The sequence below is a fragment of the Podarcis raffonei genome, chromosome 12 (assembly GCF_027172205.1).
Source record: "Podarcis raffonei isolate rPodRaf1 chromosome 12, rPodRaf1.pri, whole genome shotgun sequence".
NCBI classification, from domain to species: Eukaryota; Metazoa; Chordata; class Lepidosauria; order Squamata; family Lacertidae; genus Podarcis; species Podarcis raffonei.
This window is the reverse complement of record NC_070613.1, coordinates 10,555,209-10,572,878: the sequence shown is the minus strand read 5'-3', so window position 1 is coordinate 10,572,878 and position 17,670 is coordinate 10,555,209. Positions and strand designations below refer to the sequence as shown.

Below are 17,670 nucleotides of genomic sequence, written 5' to 3'. Positions count from 1 at the left end.
AGAAGGAACTTTTTTCTCTGAGGCCCACCTGTCTTGGTCAAGGATCGACCAAATCTGGACCTCCAGGGGGCTGGCACCCAAGACTAAAAAGGTGGAAATCTGCCCAAAAACATGCTCCGACCACAACGCCTTGAAAATAGAACTTAGATTAACTCAACCCGGTTCTTTCAGATGGAGAATGAATGACACACTACTAAGAGATCAAGAGATTGTGAAAAAGGCCCAAAAAACATTAAAGGACTATTTTGAGATAAATCTGAATACTACAGTTGAAAAAAGAACGATCTGGGACGCAAGTAAAGCTGTTATGAGAGGGTTTCTGATACAACAGAATTCAATCAAGAAAAAACTCTGGAACGGAAAGAAGGACAAAATATTGGAGAAAATACACCAAGGAGAAAAAAAACTGAGAACCAAACCAAAGTCCAAGGAGGTGCTGAGAGAAATTAAATTCCACCAAGCAGAATACTCAAAACTGATCAATCAGGAGATTGAATGGAAAATAAAACAGATGAAGCAAAGATCTTTTGAATCAGCAAATAAATGTGGAAAGCTGCTAGCTTGGCAGCTGAAAAAAAGACAAAAGCTAAACACGATAACAAATCTAGAGATTGATGGAAGGACCGTACAGAAACCAGAAGAAATTAGGAGGTGCTTCCACAGATACTTCAAAGAACTGTATGCACAGGGGCCCCAGAAAGAATCAGAGATAGATCAATTTTTAAAGATAAATGGACTATCAAAAATAACTCAAGATAAAAGATCAATCTTGAACTCTATAATAACCACACAGGAAATTGAAGGTGCCATTCAGAATATGCAACTAGGCAAATCTCCAGGCCCAGATGGACTTACCTCCAAATATTACAAGGTTCTGAAGGACTATTTGATACAACCTTTGTTGGAGGTATGTAACCAGATTATGGATGGGAAGAGGGCACCAGAAACGTGGAAAGAAGCCTTCATCACATTGATACCTAAGTCAGAATCTGAAAAGACTCAGCTTAAAAACTACCGTCCCATCTCACTCCTAAATGTGGATTACAAAATATTTGCAGACATTTTGGCAAATAGACTTAAAAAAGTCTTAAATGAAGTAATTCATAAAGACCAAGCTGGCTTTCTCCCTGGTAGACATTTATATGAGAACACTAGAAACATCATTGACATTTTAGAACTTTTGCAGACTAACAGGAACACAAGGGCGGTGTTAATCTTTATTGATGCGGAGAAAGCATTTGACAATATATCTTGGATGTTTATGAAGAAGAACTTGGAGGGGATGGGAGTGGGACGGGGGTTTGAGAATGGATTATATGCAATCTATTCAGAACAAAAAGCTAAATTAATAGTGAACAATGTGGTGACGGAGGAATTTAAAATTGAAAAAGGGACACGACAAGGGTGCCCTCTATCCCCTCTGTTATTTATTTCAGTCCTGGAGGTGCTATTGAATATGATCAGAGAGGACCGGTTGGTACAAGGGATAGAGGTCGGAGTGAAACAATATAAACTGAAAGCTTTTGCAGATGACCTAGTTTTGACATTGCAGGAGCCAGAATCCAGTACAAAAAGAGTTCTCGAACTTATATCTGAATTTGGTCGGGTGGCGGGATTTAGGTTGAATAAACAAAAAACTAAGGTTCTGACCAAAAATTTAACAATTACAGAAACAGAGGGGTTTCAGAGAGAAACAGAACTGAATGTGGTTAAAAAAGTGAAATACCTTGGGATCTATTTGTCCTCCAAGAATTTGAATTTATTTAAGGATAATTATGAGAAATGTTGGTTGGAAGTTAAAAAGGATTTAGAAATTTGGTCAAGATTGAAACTTTCCTTGTTGGGAAGAATTGCAGCTATAAAAATGAATGTGTTGCCGAAAATGTTATTTTTGTTTCAAACCTTACAGATCGTGGACAGAGTGGATTGCTTTGGAAAATGGCAGAAGGATATATCTAGATTTATCTGGCAGGGCAAAAAGCCCCGAATAAAGTTTAAAATATTAACAGATTCGAAAGAAAGAGGGGGGTTTGCCCTGCCGGACTTGAGGTTGTATTATGAAGCTGCAGCCTTCTGCTGGTTGAAAGATTGGTTTTTGTTGGAAAACACCGATGTCCTAGATCTGGAAGGTTTTAATAATGCTTTTGGATGGCACGCATACCTATGGTACGACAAGGTTAAAGCACATAAATTGTTTAAAAGCCACATTGTCAGAAAAGCAATTTTTGCAGTCTGGATGAAATATAAAGACTTACTAGAGAGTAAAACTCCGAGGTGGCTATCACCAGTGGAGGCCAAGGCCCGAAAAAGACCCAATATGGAGGCCTATTGGCCGAAATATTGGGAATTGACTGAAAAAATTGGAGACAATTGGAAGTTGCAGAGCCAGGACAAACTAAAAAATAAGGTGCGAGACTGGCTACATTATGCTCAAATTCAAGAGGTTTTCAAAATGGACAAAAAAGTTGGTTTCCAGGTGGAAAAGTCGAAACTAGAGACAGAATTGTTAGAACCAAAGACAAAGCTGTTATCTAGAATGTATAACTTGCTGCTTATGTGGAATTTACAGGATGAGACAGTTAAATCTGCTATGATTAAATGGGCACAGGATGTTGGACACAACATTATGTTTGAAGACTGGGAAAGGTTATGGAACACCGGAATGAAATTTACGGCCAGTACGGCCTTGAAGGAAAACATTATGAAAATGATATACCGGTGGTACATGACCCCAGTCAAGTTAGCTAAGATACATCACCTGTCTGACAATAAATGTTGGAAGTGTAAGGAAGCAGAGGGGACTTTCTTTCACCTCTGGTGGACATGCCCAAAGGTTAAGGCTTTCTGGGAAATGATTTACAATGAGTTGAAAAAGGTATTTAGGTATACCTTTCCCAAGAAACCAGAGGCCTTCCTGTTGGGCATGGTAGACCAGAAAGTGTTAAAGAAGGACAGAACTTTGTTTATGTATGCTAGTACAGCAGCAAGAATACTCATCGCAAAGAACTGGAAGACACAAGATTTACCCACGCTGGAGGAATGGCAGACGCAGTTGATGGACTATATGGAGATAGCTGAACTGACCGGCAGAATCCGAGATTTGGATGTAGAAACAATTGAGGTGGACTGGAAAAAGTTTAAAGACTACTTGCAAAAGTATTACAAACTGTATGAATCTTAAGACGGTGCATGATTTGAAAATGATACGCTTTAGCAATTATGATTAAGTAAATAGTAAACTAAGTGATAAAAGAGAAAAGGAGATAATATGAAATTGAACATGTTACGTTTATTTTAAAGGTATAAAAATTCTGACATAATACATTGAATATAGATACATAACATGTAAAAGTTACAATAAGGTATGACATAAGGTAACAAATTGCTGACATTGTTAATATAAAGAACGCAGAATCGGAAGGGGTGGGGAAGTCCAATTTGGGATTTTTGTTAAAAAAAAAAAAAAAAATGGTTTCTTGTAAACTCCTTGTTTGTAATGTATAAAATTTGGAAAGAAACGTAATAAAAAATATTATAAAAAAAAAAAAAAAAAAAGAATTTCCCAAAATTTCAGTACATACAAATTTTAGTAACCTTTATCTATCTAATACACCTGGACTTCCCCCCAAAGGTTTCGCAATTCCTCCTTGTTATACTGCATATCCTCTTTAACCACCCTTTCCCACTCCACTTAATATCCTAATTACTGCTGCTCACAGTTCAGATCCTATTTGTAAGTTTATCTGACTGTTACACCTCTTCAAGTACTCTACAAAGGGTTTCTACTCCTCCCTTAGCAGTGTCTCCTCTTGATCCCTAATTTTTGTTGTCATACTCTCCAACTCCACATATTCTATCAGCTTATTTTGCCACTCCTCTTTAGTTGAGATTTCATGGTTTTTCCACCTTTGTGCATAGATTACTCTTGCTGCTGTTGTCACATTCAGAAAAGAGATTAAGTGCCTTCTTAGGGATATTGGAGTTTGTTAATCCTAAGAGGAAGACCTCTGTTTTGGGGGAAAATTATCATCTTTATCATCTTTTTTACTTTTCCATAGATCATTTCCCAGTATCATTTGGCTTTTTTTGCATGTCTACCACATCAAAGGGACACGGGTGGCGCTGTGAGTTAAACCACAGAGCCTAGGACTTGCCAATCAGAAGGTTGGCAGTTCGAATCCCCGCAACGGGGTGAGCTCCCATTGCTCAGTCCCTGCTCCTGCCAACCTAGCAGTTCAAAAGCACGTCAAAGTGCAAGTAGATAAATAGGTACTGCTCTGGTGGGAAGGTAAACAGCGTTTCCGTCCGCTGCTCTGGTTTCGCCAGAAGTGGCTTAGTCATGCTGGCCACATGACCCGGAAGCTGTACGCCGGCTCCCTTGGCCAATAAAGCGAGATGAGCGCCGCAACCACAGAGGTGGCCATGACTGGACCTAATGGTCAGGGGTCCCTTTACCCTTTACCTTACCACATCAAAGCTGTAAAAAAAAAGTGGACATGCAGCTTTGATTTCTTCTTTTGAGAGGAGAAAGCAATGATATCTGGGGTGCCAATGAAATAAGAATGTATTCTGAGGATTATGCCCCAGCATTCCTTGAAATATCTCAAAGAACTGTGGAGTGCACTTTTTCTAAAAGGCAATGCGGCTGTTTCAGGTGCCTTGCTTTTAGTAAACCACTTTAGTTTGAGTAAGGGGTCTATATTTTTTGTTAAATATGTAATAAATTGTTGGACTAGCCTTGTCTTACTTAAGGAGAATCAGACCCACAACTGCGCATTTGTTTTCTTGCGGTGTCAACTTGCCGGTCCCTTGTTTGTGGCATATAAAAAAGCCTAACCACAAGGCTTTGAGAATTTTTGTTGGGTGTGTGTTTGTGTTTTCTTCTTGTCTTTTCCCTCCAAGCCTAGTGGTCTTAGCAGTTATTTTTCACTGGTTTTCAGTGACATGTTTCTGAAAGTATTGGCAGGGCTCTGTCACTGTGCACAGGTATAATTGAAACTTGTTTTCTCCAAGGAATCACTCAGCTGTGTGGTTTATTTGTTTACTGACATTGACAGAGATCTTAATGGCTTTTTAAACCCAATTTGTGCATCGCTGAATATCCTCCAAAGAGGAAGATCTGATTAAATTTATCGGTGGAATGAAGTCTCCTCTCTGCAGAGCTGTTGGCTGCATTGTGAAAGTCCGCACCCAAGTGAAGCATTCTGGGCTCAGAAACCCCATGCAGGCAGCTCCTTGTCCTACCAACCTGTTTGTCTAACAAAGGTGATGCAAAGTTTCAGGGAGATTCTCTTGTCTCGCCTTGAGTTTCTATACCTCCTTGAGTTCCGTGGAGGAAAGGCGGGGTATACATTTGATTAATAAATCAATTGTTCCCTTCTTCTTTGCTAATGATTCATGTCTGGACCAAATTTCATTAATATATTGCTGGGGTTTGCCAAAATTTAATTGATGTCTCATTTGTGGACATTGTAAAAGGATGTTTTCAGGAATTTTATTGACTTTGCTGCTTACCTTCCAATTAACATTTGCGTGATGAAATCTCAGACTGAGGCAGACATTTAAAAAATAGCTTCAGGATAAAGTTATTTCCATGGCTGCACAGTTTTGTTAACCGTTCTTTCCATGGTGAATGTGGCATTCACCCTGTAGCAGGAGTGATGTGGAGAGCCTGTTCTACACCTCCAACTCCTGGTGGAACACTCTGTCGCAAGAGACCAGGGCCCTGTGGGATCTGACATCTTTCCATAGGACCTGCAAGATGGAGCTGTTCTGCCAGGCCTTTGCCCGGGGTCCAGTTCGACTCCCCCCCTCTCCTTATAAGAACTTGCATGAAAGTGGTCCCCCAACTTTTCTCACAGGCTCATATAAGATCAGTATAAACAGTTAGGCCTGGTGAGCATTTAAGGTCCCCATCCCTAATTTGCGGGTTGCCATCTGATTAGAGTTCACTTTGATTCTGATTTGATTTCAGGATGTATTTTAATTTATTGCTTGATTTTATGGTAATATGTTATATATTTGATGTTAGCTGCTCTGAGCTCAGTTTTGCCTGGGGAGGGCTGGGTATAAATAAAATCTATTATTATTATTACTTAGGATGTTTCCAGATGACCTTTTTATTGATACCTCCTCCTCCCAGTCTGCTCCCTATTCTCCTTCTGACCACTCATTGGCCACCCCCCCCAATCCCCGGGCTCTGAGGCGTCTTCCCTTGGGAGTTCCCACCCCTCCTCTACATCCAGCCAGTCCATGACATGTACAGAACAGGGCAGTGGACCCCCTCTTGTGAAACAATCCAGTTCCAGTTTTACAACATGCTGTTGTGAATGGACAACTTTGTGCAAGCAAAGGACTGTGTGAATCAGCTTTCCATCACTGATCCCAGAACCAAACTGTGCAATTTAAGCTAGCATAACCAAACACTCATCATAGTATAAATGGGGACACATTATACTTGCGTTAATTTGTTTTCTCCTTTTTGGTTTGCAGTGCCTACGACAAGAATCCTGGCTACTGGAGGGGCATCCCACAATAAAGCAATCTTACAAGTAAGTTGGGCTTACTGCATTTGGGATACCAAACCTTTGAGCTATTGGGCCAGGAGGGGACTGATCTCAAGCAGAAGTTGGGGCCAAACAAATTTTTTTTTTTACAAGTCCAGACACAGATGCAGTTGGAGGAATGATTGTTTTGGCTCTTAGCCGGCAGTGCGAAACAGCAGAGAAACATCCGTTGTAGGTAGGCAGGGCTGGGTCAGCCTGTAGACCTAGGAATTGAACGTTCTCACAGAAAATCAGTATTGTTTAAATCAGGGGTCAGCAACCTTTTTCAGCCGTGGGCCGGTCCACATTCCCTCAGACCATGTGGGGGGCCAGACTATATTATTTTTGGGGGGGGGGAATGAACGAATTCCTATGCCCCACAAATAACCCAGAGATATAAAGGACACATTCTGCTCATGTAAAAACACCAGGCAGGTCCCACAAATAACCCTTTTAAATAAAAGGACACATTCTACTCGTGTAAAAACACACTGATTCCCGGACCGTCCGCGGGCCGGATTGAGAAGGCGATTGGGCCGGATCCGGCCCCTGGGCCTTAGGTTGCCTACCCCTGGTTTAAACAATGGTCTGAGCACAACCTGGAGATTAACTACCTGCATGTTAGAGATTCACGACTGTTTTTTACTATTAGAAATGAAACTTAGGGGGTCATTGGAAATGTGAGGAGCACTGAAGGTTGGCACATGCCCCAGGAAGGTTTCCCAGAATGGGATGCAGCCTTCAGGGCTGAAAGAAGGTTCCATACCCCTGCTTTATTATTTTGAGGCAACACTCAAAAAAGCCACAGAAACTTCCTTTGTCATGTGGCCTTCCAGATTCAGTGCCCGGGAACTTCAGCAACTAGTTATCCAAACCTGATTATCAGTACAAGGTCCCGTCTTGAAACAAACGCCGCTCTGTAAGCCTCGGCAATGGAAACAAAACTGCCTACTGTCTCTCTTTCCCACAGTCTGGTTGTAACAGATGCTTTTTATGCTTCTCAGGTCTTGTCTGATGTGTTCAGTGCTCCAGTTTACACTATTGACACTGCTAATTCAGCCTGTTTAGGATCTGCTTACAGAGCAATCCATGGTAAGTCAACCAAAGAGTCCTCTAAGCAGCATGAACAGGATTCAAAAACTTTGTTTGCAGTTGCTGCCTCCCGTGCTTGTCACAGGCCAATCCTCAGCTTAAAAAATATGTCCTTACTTCCTCTTTTCCCAAGGCTCTCTTGAGTCAGGTTATTGAATGTGCTGTGTAGGAATAGGAGAAGAGCTCTGTTGGATCAGACTAAAGTCCTGCCTAGTCTAGCATCCTGTTTCCAACAATGGCCAGCTAGATGCCTTGGGGAGCCACAAGCAGGGCATGAAAGCACCTTCCCTGCTTATTGTCCCCCAGCTACTGATAATCACTTACCTACTGCCTTTGGGCAGGGACGCGGGTGGCGCTGTGGGTTAAACCACAGAGTCTAGGACTTGCCGATCAGAAGGTTGGCGGTTCGAATCCCCGCGACGGGGTGAGCTCCCGTTGCTCAGTCCCTGCTCCTGCCAACCTAGCAGTTCGAAAGCATGTCCAAGTGCAAGTAGATAAATAGGTACCGCTCCGGCGGGAAGGTAAATGGTGTTTCCGTGCACTGCTCTGGTTCACCAGAAGTGCTTAGTCCTGCTGGCCATATGACCTGGAAGCTGTACGCTGGCTCCCTTGGCCAATAAAGCGAGATGAGCGCCACAACCCCATAGTCGGCCACGACTGAACCTTTACCTTACTGGTTCCCTTGTTCCGTCAAGTGCAAGGATTTGCACAGCGGAACTCTCACACACCTCTGCTTGTGCAGGCCCTGCACTCTCCATAGATCTGTGCCAGAGGTTTGGTGGAACCCCTAGAACAGATTTAGTTGGGGGGGGGGGAGTTCCACTGAGCAAATGGAAATCCTCGTGCTGATGGAATGGGGGACTTAGTGCTACGTTGGATTCCATCCTCTGAATTTAGAAGATCTAATTAACTGACATGTGGCTAATAGCCACTGGCAGACCTCTCCTCCATGAACAAATATACCCCCATTTTATAAGGCTGTTTGGACTTTTCTCCCCTCTACTCAGGATTCCTAAATAGTCATATGGAGCCTGTTGGGTAAGGCAGGTGCCACTTCAGTTGGAACCAGGAGGAGCTGGATGGTAGGCGGCTCACCAGGTTGTTCAGTTTTTCTCTTTTCTCTCTGTCTGCCCACTAGCCGCTACAGTATACTTGAAAAAAACCCCAACTTCTGTCATATGCCCCAGTCTTAGAAGCACGAGAGGTAATATGATGCAAGGCAAAAAGCATGCAGTTTGTTAAATGTGCATGACTTGCTGGAAGTGTAGTCTGTGGCATGGAGGAGCAGGGGTCATTGCAGGAGGGAAACATGAAGCCCTGCCCATATGGTGGTGGAACCAAGATTAAATAAACAATAAGTATAAAATTTTGAGACCCAACTTAAGACACTCATGTGCTGTTCAAGTTCACATGATGTGTTTACTCTTCCCAGGAGGAAGGTTCCTAGACCACTGATGTTCAAACCCTTTGTAGATAATATCATTCTTACAAAGAGACACTGGCATGGTGGCCTGTGTGGTAGGTGAGTTTTGCAGGAGATAGTCCACCTTCTCTTTCAGGTCACAAATGAACTACATGGGTGTGAGTAAAACACACACAATAACAGAGTCTTGAGACACCTTAAAGCAGTGGTGGCCAAACTTGGCCCTCCAGCTGTTTTGGGACTACAACTCCCACCATCCCTAGCTAACAGGACCAGTGGTCAGGGATGATGGGAATTGTAGTCCCAAAACAACTGGAGGGCCAAGTTTGTCCATCACTGCCTTAAAGTCTATTACAACGTGCACCCAAACATTTGCCATGAAGAATCTGAATCTGTTAATCCTTAAGTGCCAAAAGACTCTTTGTGGGTGTGTTTGCTTTAACAGACCAGTGCAGGTATGTGTGGACAGACAAGCTAGCAAAAATATTGGTAAAGCTAAGATAATATTTTTCCCCTGTTGCCCCCAAATTTCTTCCTTTTTGTAGCTAACTCTTCCTTTTTTAAGTCATGCTTTGTCCTTGAATTTATTACTTCTCCATATTTTCCCATCTATTTGCTGCTTTATTGGCGTTCCTCAATGATTACTGATACTGTTGAACTTGCAACTCTGTGGCTAGCTTTGCCCTCTATGGGACAAATTGAATGACTGACATAAACTCAATCTCCGAGACCCTGCTTGCCCAGGCCCAAGTGCATTGGAATGTAAGATCTTTACCCTTTATCCTTCACTTCTGAATGCTGACCTGACCAAGGAAGATCAATGCAATGTATTAATTTGCCAAGGAGTCCAGGCACATCCCTCATCTTGTTTCTGCTCATTGATCAGGTCTGTGATCCTCATTGCAGGACTCGTGGCAGAGACAAGCGTGTCCTTGACTGATGTTGTGAAATTAGCACCAGAGCCCAGATTAGTTGCTACTCCGACAGCTGGCATGGCTCAGGTGAGGTGGCTTCAGGCAATGTTATTGGTTGGATTCTCTCCTCCCCCCTTTTTGTTTCTTTCCGCTTTAAAAATAGATTGGCCGATAATTAAAATGTTTATAGAGGGGAGAGAACTTATTACGGGAAGAATCGCTTTTTTTGGATGTACTGCAAATCAGTATTATAGGGTGAATCTGGGCTAGTCATTTTCAAGTCTCCTTTGTTTAAGGAATATGTTCGGGGTTGAGTGTTTGCCTTGGAATCACCAGAGTTCCCTGGGAAGAGGTAATGACCAGTTTTAAGTGTATTGTATGAATGGCAAACTTCTACCTTCAGGCACCGTATTTTTCGCTCTATAAGACGCACCAGATCACAAGACGCACCTAGTTTTTGGAGGAGGAAAACAAGGAAAAAAATATTCTGAATCTCAGAAGCCAGAACAGCAAAAGGGATCGCTGCACAGTGAAAGCAGCAATCCCTCTTGCTGTTCTGGCTTCTGGGATAGCTGCACAGCCTGCATTCGCTCCATAAGATGCACACACATTTCCCCTTACTTTTTAGGAAGTAAGTCTTATAGAGCAAAAAATACGGTAACTCTTTCTGGATAAAACTGAATGGAGATGAACCTCTGCACATTACAAAGGATTTGGGTGCATGTTGGACTGTGTGAATTCAGTAGAGCTCAAACCTAACCGTCTCCTGTGGTTGTGCATTTCAGAAGAAGGGAGGGTTGGTTGTACTGGGTAAGCAGTTTTTTCAACTAAACTTGCCCACTGCTACTGATTTTCACTGAAGATTCTGCATAAACTTCTCGGGGATACTGGGTTCCTGTTATGGTAAAGCTTTATGGCCACATATGCCTCTGTGGTCACCTGTTGTGCATTGAACTACCTTGATGTTGGGATGCCCAACTTGCTGCATTGCATTAGTAAATCAGTGCCATGTTACCATTGGTGGAAGGCGTCTTAGATGGGATTAGCCATGAGTGTACAGATGTCAAGGGTTTGGAGCTGTAAATTAAGCCCTTGGGGGGCTAGCCACCTCCTCCTGAGAATTTTAACATGCATTGTAGCAGCAAGTATTAGCAACAACAACAAAAGTAATTATGCCAAGCATGTTACAAGTCACTGGCAGAGAGTAGCTTGCTGCTGATGGGAACCAGCTATCCAACCCTAGCATGGCTGGACAAATTCCCATGATTGCAGCCCCTACGCTTTGGAGCCACTCCTCTTGACCTGCCTTTCTGTGCAGTAAACACATCATGTGTTTACTCTTCCCAGGAGGAAGGTTCCTAGACCACTGCAGTTCAAACCCTTTGTAGATGGGAAGCATTCTTATAAAGAGACACTGGCATGGTGGCCTGTGTGGTGAGTTTTGCAGGAGATAGTCCACCTTCTCTTTCAGGTCACAAATGAACTACATGGGTGTGAGTAAAACACACACAATAACAGAGTCTTGAGACACCTTAAAGCAGTGGTGGCCAAACTTGGCCCTCCAGCTGTTTTGGGACTACAACTCCCACCATCCCTAGCTAACAGGACCAGTGGTCAGGGATGATGGGAATTGTAGTCCCAAAACAACTGGAGGGCCAAGTTTGTCCATCACTGCCTTAAAGTCTATTACAATGTGCACCCAAACATTTGCCATGAAGAATCTGAATCTGTTAATCCTTAAGTGCCAAAAGACTCTTTGTGGGTGTGTTTGCTTTAAAAGGAAAGAGGAAAGGCACCGGAACTGACATGATCTCCAACACAGTCCAATCCCCTTGCAGTCAGATTGGTATTTCTGGTATCAAACGGAGCATGTCCATTTTTGAGCAGCAACCAATGCCAGGCACTGACGACTTGTACCATAGAGAAGCAGGGATGGAGCAATTTGCCTTACATACATCATGGCCTTACCATCCCAGAGGCAGATCTTAATTTAAGTAAGAAACTAAGCGTTGAAAACAAACCAACACGGGTTTGCTGCTGGCAGATTCACCCCTGTATAATGTATAGAGCAACTTACTCTGTGTCCTAAGCTCATTATGCTGAGCTCTTCCCTGCCAGAAGTAGCCAATAATGTGGATTTAGGGGGCAGATAAATGCACAGGACACAGGGTAAGTTGTACTATACATTACAGAGAGGTTCAGAATTGCCATCCTTTGTACAGACCCATGCTTTCTCATAGCATGTAGTTTTCTCCTTTTCCTGTTTTTTTCTGTTTGGGGGGCCTTGATGTCCTCAGACCAGATCTTACTAAAAATGCATTCTCCCTGGCCCCCCAACACTTCCCTTCCCATTTTAGAAATCTATACAATTCTGCTTGTTGACAGCATGGCTTCCTGTGTGAGCTTCATGGCTGCAAAACCACAAAAGCCAGAGGGCCTGTCAGTAATATAGTGTGCTAGCATGAAAAGTGCAGGAGAAGTTCATAATCTGATGAGTCAGTTTGGTTCTGTTTTTAACAGGGCTGCTTCTCTCTGTCCATCTGATTTCATTCTGTCGAGTTTAGCAGCTTTCACTTAAGTGATGGTTCTTTTTATAAACTTCAAAGTCAACCTGAGGTTAAGCGCTGTCTTCCTGGGGAATTCTCTGCAAAGCAACCTGCCTAACCTCATGTGAAGTTGTCTTGATCACAACCCTACATTTTCTTTTTTTGGAGGGTATGAAATTTGTATCTTTGCCATGTGAAGAAATGCAAGCAACAGTTTTTAAAAAGCCACACAGACGTGGATGGGCATGCGCACAAACAAAACCCTTCGCAGGGGATTAAGTATGTGTCTCCCTACGCACATTCACAGATGCATATAAATCAAATGATGACTCAATGCTGTTGAATGAGCAAGCTGACTCCATTGAAAAGTGTTGCCTTTGGAGCAGAATTTGCAATGGATGGGGAAGTGCTTTCTGGTGTGCAGATATGGGCTCCTGGTTTGAAGCCTTGAACTTGGGTGAGGCATGGATTCCCGTTTTTTCCTTCAGCAGCACCAAGACCGCTTGTCAAAATAGAGGAGGATAAGCAATTCACATTGGGATGTCAGCACCAGAGAGCTCAGTCCTCTTTGTCCTGTGCATCAGAATCCAAAATTGCCAGTCCTATAACATGGCCTGCTATCCAAGGTCTGCTGCACTCCTATAGTCTTAGCAACTAGAAAGAAGCCACTCTTCACTTCCAGGTTGCATGCCTGCATGCAGCCTGCTTTGTCTGCTCCAGGTACTTGGTGTCTGTCTAGCGGCTGTTGGCACACACCAGTCTGGTACCTCAATCACACATACAGTGGTACCTCAGGTTAAGTACTTAATTCGTTCCGGAGGTCCGTTCTTAACCTGAAACTGTTCTTAACCTGAGGCACCACTTTAGCTAATGGGGCCTCCTGCTGCTGCTACGCTGCCGGAGTTCTCATCCTGAAGCAAAGTTCTTAACCTGAAGCCCTATTTCTGGGTTAGCGGAGTCTGTAACCTGAAGCGTATGTAACCTGAAGCGTATGTAACCCGAGGTACCACTGTATACCGTATTTTTCGCTCTATAAGATGCACCAGACCACAAGACGCAACCAGTTTTTGGAGGAGGAAAACAAGAAAAAAATAATTCTGAATCTCAGAAGCCAGAACAGCAAGAGGGATCGCTGCACAGTGAAAGCAGCAATCCCTCTTGCTGTTCTGGCTTCTGGGATAGCTGCGCAGCCTGCACTCGCTCCATAAGACGCGCACACATTTCCCCCTTACTTTTTAGGATCGAAAAATTGAGTCTTATAGAGCAAAAAGTACGGTAAGTCACCGCCCAATACTACAGACATCAAATGATGAACAAGCTCTCTTCACACCAGGTTGTTTCACATAAAGCCAATATATAGATGGGTGATGTCTTGAAGACATTGTGGACCCAGACGTTCGCATACATCAAATGTAAATATACACCCAAGGTTTATTTCAGCACTGAAGTTGCTCCAAGGAATGTAGGCTAGCATTGTGCCGTTTGCCCAGTGAAGCTGCCTTGCCTCTTTTCACTTGCCAAACCAGCTCACAGACTGCTTTTTAAAATCCCCAGCGTTAGCAAAAACAAATAAATGACAACACAGGTATTAGACAATCCTGAAGCAAAAGAGAAAGAGAAAACAATTACACCCATGAGTAGATATCAAGACTAATTTTACGAATGCTCCGTTGCGTTGCCCCCCACCAACATTTTAATAATAGGAGTGAGTGCAACGAAACTGAAGCACACTGCCCTGTATCCCTTCTTGGAGACGGCGACGACATGCCTCATTGCACGGAAAACCTTGCTTCTTGTACCTCCTGACAGATTTGCAAGTCATGTTCCACTGAGCCACTGAATAGGAAACAATGCAAGTGGGGTTGTGTGGGCTGGTTATGTTCTGGGTTTTCAAAAGGGAAATGGATTAATAATTCTTGGGTAGTGTCAGTGTGCTCTCATGTGTGAAGTTTTCGAGTTGATTCTGGTTTCAAGTCCATCTAGTGAGCCATCTAAGAGTGTGTGTGTGTGTTTGTGTCTAAGAGAGACAGAATGGTCTACAGGGTCTCCCATTGCCTCTGTTGAAATACCAGTAATTTTGGCTTCTCTCCAAATTTTTCCATCCCTGCTGTTCACTACTAGATCTCTGTAACTAAGAATTAATGCATAAGCTTGCTTCCTTCCTACTCTTTCCCAATCAGAGGCTGAAGAGAAGGATAAAAATGTGAATGCTAATAATAATAATAATAATTTATATTGTAAAGAGGGCATGTGTTTTCATTTTATGATTATTTTTACAGCATCTAGATTCTATTTAAAATTATATGGTAGAAGGCAAGGGAGAGAGAGAGAAGTGAGAGTTCTTTTTCCATTAAACTTATTTTATTACAGTGCTAGCTTATGCTGCAGTTCTTGTTTTGTAACTGAGGCTTGAGGCCCGTTGCTCAGATTTCGCTTTAGTGTTTATGCCACAATTCGCTCAATATTAGCCTTGGAGTTGGCTTCTGGTTCTTGGGTGGTGAAAAATCAGGGTGCGGCCCCCCAAAGTCTTCTTTTCTGGTATTCACCTGTTTAATTGCCAAACAAAGGAATACCTTAGAAAATGATAGCAGAAGTTGAACAGGTTCACACAGGAGAAAGTGGTAAATACCTGGTTTGCATACAGTTTGGAACAGCATTCCTCAATCTGGTGGCCATCAAATATTGTTGGACTACAACTCCCATGAGCCTTAGGCAGCATGGCCAATAGTCAGGGATAATGGGAGTTGCAGTCTAGCAACCTCTGGTGGGGGAAGGCTGACTCAGAGCTTAGTAGGTTAAACCAGCACACTTAATTGTGTCTCCAAGCAAACTGGGAGCCAGGTTGAGGAACCATTGTTGGCATAGGAACAGAGGCTTTCAGCCTTTTGGGGCCTGTGGGCATATTTGGAAATGTAAGAAATTGTTTTGGATACCACAAAGTACCTGTCAGGGAACTGCCATCTGAGACGCAGGAGGTGAAAGGGCTCACGGAGGGTGAGAGAGACCATTCAGCTGGGGAGGGAACCAGCAGGGGGAGAAGTGGAGTTCCAAGGGAAAGTGAGTCGGAGGGAGGGCTCAGAGACACTTCAAGCGAGAACAGTGGGGAGGTTTCAGGACCTCCTATAGGGACACCCACTCCTCGCCGGAAACTGTCACGCCGAGAGTCCAGAAGACGCGTTTCCGTTAAGGAGCTTTTATGCTGGAAGAAGTTCCGTAAACGCCCACTGTCCGATTCAACGAGCGACTGATGGAGCCATGCTTAAGGAGCTCCGTCACAGACAGAGGTTTGTGGACTTAGCCAAACTCTGAGGGACTAGGATTTTACGCACAAGCAGCTCACCATCCCATCACAGCAATCGGACAGTCCCTGAAAGCAGCTTGTGCAGAGAGGCATCATGAGCAACCCAGCCGGAGCCGGGGGAGCAGGAGGAGCTGGAGAGGGTCCAAGCCTGGAAGAAAGGTACAGGGTGTTGGAAGTCCAGCTAGCACTGCAAACGGCGAGGCTAGAGGAAAGGAGGGCGCAGGATGCAGAAAAGGCAAAAGGCGCTACACTAGCAAGAAAGATGCCAGGATTGGTGCAGAAGTTTGGGGGGGACCCCAGGAACTACCAAGCCTTTAGGACAGAGATGCAGTATGCTCTCGAACTGCAGTTTAACGACTTTCCCGACGAGGCATCGCGAGTGGCGTTTGTGATTGGCCATCTTGAAGGGGGGGGGCGAGAGACTGGGTTAGACCCCTGATGGCAGGGAATAGTGAAATGCTGAAGGACACGAGGAAGTTTTTTCGCGCCATGGATTTGATGTTTTCCAGCGAGATTGAACAGGGACTGGTGCGCAGACAATTGATGGCTTGCAAACAGGGTAGCCGATCGGTTCGTGAGTACTGGACTGAGTTTACAATGTTGATACATAAATTGGGGTGGGACCTATCGGCGGAACCCATTCAAATGCTCTTTGAAGAGGGGCTTTCTTCGGAGGTGAAAGACGAACTTTCCCGGGCGCCCAGGGCGGAGTCTATGGACCAGCTGACCAAATCAGCGCTGACCATTGGAGCGCGCCAGGAGGCAAGAGCCTTGGAGAAGCGGGAGGGGAAAGGAGAGCGTTGGAGGGATTTCCGCATTCCAGAGATTCCAGAGCCCGGAGAGATTCCCGCCAGGAGAGCCGATGGAAGTTGGAACAGCGCGCGCGCGCGCAGTTTCAAATCCCAGTGAAGGGAGGAAGAAGGAGGGAAAGAGCGCCAAGAAATGTTATCTCTGCCAGCAGCCAGGTCACTTTGCCAGAGTCTGCCCGCAAAGAAAGGAATGGCAAGGGATGGCGGGAGCTGTTGGGGGGAAGGAGGAGGGAGTCCAGGAGCCAGTAAAAGCCAACGCCTGGCTGCCACCGTCAGGGCACTGCAGCCAGGCCAAGGAGCAGTAAAAGTGCCCACTCCGGAACCTCCAAGACCAGCCCTAGTAATAGAGGTGTTGCTAGAGCTGGCAAACGGATACCCACTAAAGACAAAGGCGCTGTTGGACTCAGGCAGCTCCTGTAATTTTATGAGTAAGGAGTTTGCAGCTGAACACCAGATACAGATACTCCCTTTAAGCAACCCCCTGCAGGTGACCACGATCGATGGGAGGGAGCTGTTGGGAGGAGAAGTTAGCCTACAGACCGTCCCAATGGTTATGACGGTGGCCAGGCACACCGAAAGGATAGCGTTCAACGTGGCCACCCTGGGAGGGGCTCCCGTCATTTTGGGAATGAGCTGGCTATCGTTGCATGACCCGCTAGTGGGCTGGCATCAGAGAGTGGTCTCCTTTGGGTCAGCACATTGCCTGGAACACTGCAGAGAAGGAAAGGTGCCAGAAGGGGCAAAAGCCTTTCTAGCAGGGACGGAAGTGGCGGACAAAGGGAAGGTGCCCAAACAATACGCTGACCTGAGCAAGGTCTTCAGCGAAAGGGAAGCAGATAAACTACCACCGCACAGAGACTTTGACTGCCAAATTAACCTGATCCCTGGGGCCCAGCTCCCCGTGGGCAAGCTGTACGCCATGTCAGACAGGGAAATGCAGGAGTTAAGGGAGTTTATTGATAAAAACCTGAAGAGGGGCTTCATCAGAGAGTCCAGAGCGGTGGGAGGGAGCCCAGTGTTTTTTGTGGACAAAAAAAACA

At 44.4% G+C, this 17,670-nt stretch overlaps 1 protein-coding gene across 6 annotated transcripts in view; it reads left to right on the top strand.

Moving 5' to 3' along the window:
- The window catches only part of XYLB (xylulokinase), a 126,859-nt gene that overhangs the window by 90,482 nt on the left and 18,707 nt on the right, over positions 1 to 17,670 (top strand). For 4 of the 6 annotated variants that reach the window (XR_008332951.1, XM_053410126.1, XM_053410130.1 and 1 more), the window contains 3 exons: positions 6,493 to 6,551; positions 7,550 to 7,637; positions 9,967 to 10,061. Coding sequence is in view for 5 of the 6 variants with exons in the window: in XM_053410126.1 (XP_053266101.1) it covers positions 6,493 to 6,551; positions 7,550 to 7,637; positions 9,967 to 10,061 (242 nt within the window). In the remaining variant the exon portion in view is untranslated. Of the gene's footprint in view, positions 1 to 6,492; positions 6,552 to 7,549; positions 7,638 to 9,946; positions 10,062 to 17,670 lie in introns of those variants that run through there. The other 2 variants (XM_053410128.1, XM_053410127.1) reach the window with 2 other exon arrangements.